At 36.9% G+C, this 5,175-nt stretch overlaps 1 protein-coding gene across 1 annotated transcript in view; it reads left to right on the top strand.

Moving 5' to 3' along the window:
* Positions 1-4,503, top strand: part of G6PC2 (glucose-6-phosphatase catalytic subunit 2) — a 9,862-nt gene extending 5,359 nt beyond the window's left edge. The window contains exons 3-5 of the mRNA XM_019553541.1: positions 255-333; positions 541-656; positions 2,822-4,503. Coding sequence (XP_019409086.1) covers positions 255-333; positions 541-656; positions 2,822-3,333 — 707 coding nt within the window. The 3' untranslated portion in view covers positions 3,334-4,503. The remainder of the gene's footprint in view (positions 1-254; positions 334-540; positions 657-2,821) is intronic.
* The last annotated feature ends 672 nt before the right edge of the window (positions 4,504-5,175 follow it).

The raw sequence follows: 5,175 nt of genomic DNA, 5'->3' as shown, positions 1-5,175 counted from the left end.
CAGTCCCTCATGTCTGGTTATGAAGAAAATGCACATAATATTTCCACAATTCCCCACAATTGATATGTTGTGTTGTTATATGTGAAGGTTTAAGATTGCCTCTGTCGTTGTCCTCCTTACCAAAGTTAAAATGGTTGTTATCCTAGTGAGTGAACCTTTTGACTACATTAATGATTTTTTCAGTTTTAATAGGCCTTCATGATGACAAACATAGAAAATACATGTCGTTTTAACTTTCCATTGATGTCTAACAGCTGAAATAAAGGATCTAATTCTACATCTTAATATATTCAGGTCTTCTTCAGTCCTTAATCAAGCAAAATTTCTATTGAAGTAAATGGAATTGCCAGATCAAACACTTTTACTGTCAGCATCACTTCAGTGGTTCCAGTTTTTAATAATCTCTATAAATTTTTTGAACTTGTAACTGTGATGGCTAAAAATAAAGGGTTAGGAAGGAAGAAATCTATGAAATATGTTTAGGATGCTTGTATTTCATACAAAAAATAAAAATCTTATGTAAGTTCTTTCTTCTCACAGAATGACCTGGTCATTCCTTTGGAGTGTTTTTTGGATTATTCAGATCAGTGTGTGTATCTCTAGAGTGTTCATAGCAACGCATTTCCCACATCAAGTTATTTTTGGAGTAATGGCTGGTAATGTTGATTATATTTTTTTTTCTACTCAGTGTATACCAAATCTAAAAATGTGTTTTAAGGTTTCCAAAACCAGACGCATTTAAATGGGATTTTAATAGTAATAACCAAACTGTGTCTGTAGAGCTACACAATTCTCTGGGACAAGTCACTTTGAAAACTTTAGCCCTGCCTAAATCGCATTTTTTAAATTGGCTTAGGCACTGTACATGTGGACTGGCTGTACATGTGCTTGGAGGTGGGAGATGGGGGGCATTTTAATTAAACCATTTCCCAATCAGCTGCTTTAATTAAAATGCCTCACTGTCACATGTATTAAGCCCCCAGATGTTTAAAAATGGCTGCAGGATGCTTTATCTAAACCTCATTCAACAAGATTGAGTTAAAGAACCCTGTGGTCATTTACAAATGTGCAGAGGCTTAGTGTGCTAATTACAATACCAATGAGCACATTTATAGGCAGTCTTAGGAGCCTGAGTTGCATTGACTTGCAGTGAGTCCTAGACTTCTACCATTTATACACTTTCTCCAGAAGTGGGGCAGGGGGCTGCTTTAATTAGAGGGGCTCTGAGAGCCCCTCTAGTTAAATGCCCAGAACATCTCATGTATCAGCATCTTCATGCTTCAAAATGGTGGCAGGGGCACCTTATCTAAAGCTCATTGAATGTCACCTCTGCCACCATATTGAAATGGGGATGCTGATATACAAGATGCAGGAGGCTGCTGGAGCAAAGTAATTGCCACACTCCAACATGCTGGAATTACAGCACATCAGAGCAGCCTTCCTGCTCATGAATAGGCACCCCTAGATACCAATCTGAATTTAAGACATTCATTTAAGACATTCTACAAATATTCATTTTAGGCTATATCTGATCTTGGAGAGAGTGCGTAGAGCTTTGAGCCCAAGTGCTGTTCCTTTCCCAAGCAATTTTTCTTGCAGAAATCAGCACAGATAGTATTGATTAAATAGTTTGAAGCCCATCTCTGTTCCTCTTCACACCCAGGAATGGGTGAAAGGAAGGAGGAGTGAGAGTGTTGAGAAATATCTCACCCTCTTCCAAACTTAGAAAAGGAGAAGGAATGCTCTTGGCATATGGGAGATAGAATAAAGGCTTCATTGTAAGCACGTTGTGATCACAAGTACAAGAGAGAGAAGATAGGAGGTAGGGTAATTTGATTAAGCACTGACCATAGTGATAAAGTCCACCTGCTGGCCAACTGAAGATAAAATAAGGTTAAAGACAGAAAGGCATAATCAATATTGTGGCTGAGCAGGCTTGAATACATTGGGCCAAATGAAATAATAAATGCCAAAACAAATAGAGCAATGAGTTAATAATGTTTAAGACCTACAATTAATAATACTTGGGTCACTGGAACTGACTCCCTATTGGTTTATGCTGATCACATTGCCCTAGTGTCACTTGAGTCATTTTTTGCCATTCAGGATCTCTGTGACTGGTTCCTCTATGAGAACAGGGTTTGGTCAGAAACATAGGGATGATAAATCATGTTTCTCTGTGGAACAAGATTTGGCAGGAGAAGCCACAAGAAATAAAGGAAGACAGGCTTGATTCCTTATAGGAGCAGAGAGTTGCAATCTGTGTCATGGAACAGCCTCTGAGGATAGGCTTTTCTAGGGAAGGACACCTCTAGTTGATATCTGTTATTCCACAAGATTTCTGCTAGGAGATACTTTGGGAGCTGTAATGAAAAAGGGCATTGACTATGTGTTGTAGCAAATTTTTACATCCTTTATAGGCAGACTTTTTATTGCAAATACAAAACCAGTATTCAGACATAAGAGGAAGAATATGGCTTGTTTGGATGTGTTAATGAAGTTTAGTGAGTAGAAACTACAGACCTTTTTCTGAAAAATTGGTTCTTGACATTTACAGAAAGAAGTGGACCCATTATTTTTAACTGGTGGGTTTGGAGAGGAATAAGATTTTGCAGTGTGGTTTGAAGTGGTAAAAAGTGTATATATATAAAGACATGAGTATAGATAGATATTATTACCACACATGTGAAAATATGTAAAATATTTATCTTTATAAAGTGGTTGAATTCTAGTTTTAAAATTATATCCTAGAAGGTATAGCTTCTGGTATGTCCAAGACAGAGTATAGCTCCTAATACAGTACTGCATTTCTAATTCACAGGAATGTTGGTGGCAGAAGCATTTGAACATACCCCTGCTATTCAGACAGCAAGTTTGAGAACGTACATCAAGATAAATCTGTTTCTATTTATTTCTGCTCTTGGCTTTTATCTGATTCTCAAACTCATTGATATTGACCTTCTGTGGTCTGTTCCAAAGGCAAAGAAATGGTGCGCCAATCCGGACTGGATAAACATTGACACAACTCCATTTGCTGGACTCGTGAGAAATTTGGGTGCACTCTTTGGGCTAGGTCTTGGCATTAATTCTGAAATGTTCATCAGGAGCTGCAAAGGTAAAAATGGATATAAGATAAGTTTCAGAATATTGTGTATTGCTGCTTCTTTAGCTATACTGCAGCTGTATGATTTTATCAAGATACCCACACACACTGAGTATTTGTTTTATGTTCTATCTTTCTGTAAAAGTGCAGCCATTCCGCTAACTGTTGTTGCTTTGGTTCCATACTGCATACATTTGTTAATGAAGCCAACTGAAAAAAAGCTGAACTAAATGTACATTCTGAATGATCTGAAAATATAAGGGTGCTTCTGGATACAAGCAGTGTCCTATGAGCCACTTCAAACATGATCACTTTACTACTTCATTATGAATGCTGGTGGATGCCAGTACATATTTGATGTTTTCCTTCTGTGTCCCACACTCAAAAGCAGCATAGCCAGGAATGATATTGTTATGTTAGGAACACTGATTAGCTATCACTAGGACTTCATTCTCAGAATGTATTACGGTATGGTTTTACAGTATTATCATATAGTATCCTGATATCACTGTGGGTATGTCACTGCTTGGATGTGGGTTTGGTTTTGCCAAAGCTTTGTGGGTCTTTAGTTATCCTTCTTCAACTAGATGGCGCTTCATTTTCTGAGTGTACATAGTGTCATTGCACTTCCCATTTTATGTATATGAATACTATATGTTAATCTGCTAGAAAAAGATGTGTTATAAAATCACACTTAGCTGCACAAATACAACCATACACCAGGGTAAAGTTCTACATACTTTGCCAGTAACATTAAAAGGTTGTGTTTAGATTTTACTTACAGTGCTTCCTGTGTAAAGCATCTTATGCTTATTCTTTCCTGACTCAATTTATTATTTAAAAGATCAGTCTGGAACAATTTAATTTAGACCTGCTGATTTTATTTCTAGGTTATATACTATTTCATTTATGTAATTTTTTCATATGTTCTTTAAAAAAAATCTATTGCAAGATATTGAACGCTAAATTATTACATATTTAACTTTGTGGAAACTCCTGAATGTGGTATATTAAATCTGTGTTGTTGGCCTATATATCTACACAGAATTAAGCAGTAAAATTCAATTAATCTCAGTCACACTTTAAAGAATATTGTACATGTTTCTGTCTTTTAAATTTAAATAAGTCTAATAATCTAATTTTACAAACCAGAATTATCAGTGACACTAGTCAAGATAATTCTATGTTAGTGATGAAAAAGAAATAATTGTAATATGTTAAATGTAACATTCAAATATGAACTGTGCTGCTTAACCTGATGCTGCCAATTATATTCCCTTTATGTATTATAATGCATCTCATATTGCATATGGCTTTAAATAGTTCATAATCCATGTAATTCCTGTATCTGATGCCCTCTGTTTGCTGAGCTGAGCAATATAATGTTGATGCCACCTTAATACTGACAACTTATTGTAACTATGCCAGCCTTAAACTTTAAAACTTATAGGGCTTTGCAGGTGCTACCCAATCTATGATATTGTGGCAGTGAGGTTACCCAGGTACAGCTGAAAGGATGGTCTGCAGACCTCCACTTATTTGTATGATGAATGAAATGGAAGATTCTGGCTTGTCTGGGGCAAAACAAAAGACAGCTTTGGGTTGGCCCTTGGCTGTTGAGAGTGGTCAAAACTCAAAAGACTGGCAAAGATAAAACTAGTTTCCTTATTTTAAAATCACTCTGGATTAAAACCCCTTTGATGGAACACTTTCCTCTACACAGCTGCAGGAAACAGTGTGTTCAGATAATCCATGTACTATGAAAGAATGAATAAAAACGTCAGTATCAGATGTGTAAATAGTAACATCTAGGCAGAACATTCACCTTCTGCTCCTGGCAGTGAGGATACTCAGCAACTCAGTGGGCTAGCCAAGGAGCCATTGACCCTAAAAAGAGCTTTACTATTTGCTGGTATGGTCATATGAAACACTGACCATTGGCCTCCTTGGTACAATGTTGGGTTGGCAATTTATGGCTTGCAAGCTGAATCTTACCCAACCTATGACTGGAGAGGTCTGATCTGGCACAGAGAATTAGGATTTTGTGAAGTGGGCCCTATTTGATTCGGATT

Source organism: Crocodylus porosus, unplaced genomic scaffold (assembly GCF_001723895.1).
Source record: "Crocodylus porosus isolate Cpor-Errol unplaced genomic scaffold, CroPor_comp1, whole genome shotgun sequence".
In the NCBI taxonomy this organism is placed as follows: domain Eukaryota; kingdom Metazoa; phylum Chordata; order Crocodylia; family Crocodylidae; genus Crocodylus; species Crocodylus porosus.
The sequence above is the reverse complement of the archived record's forward strand: the minus strand, read 5'-3'. Positions and strand labels throughout refer to the sequence as shown.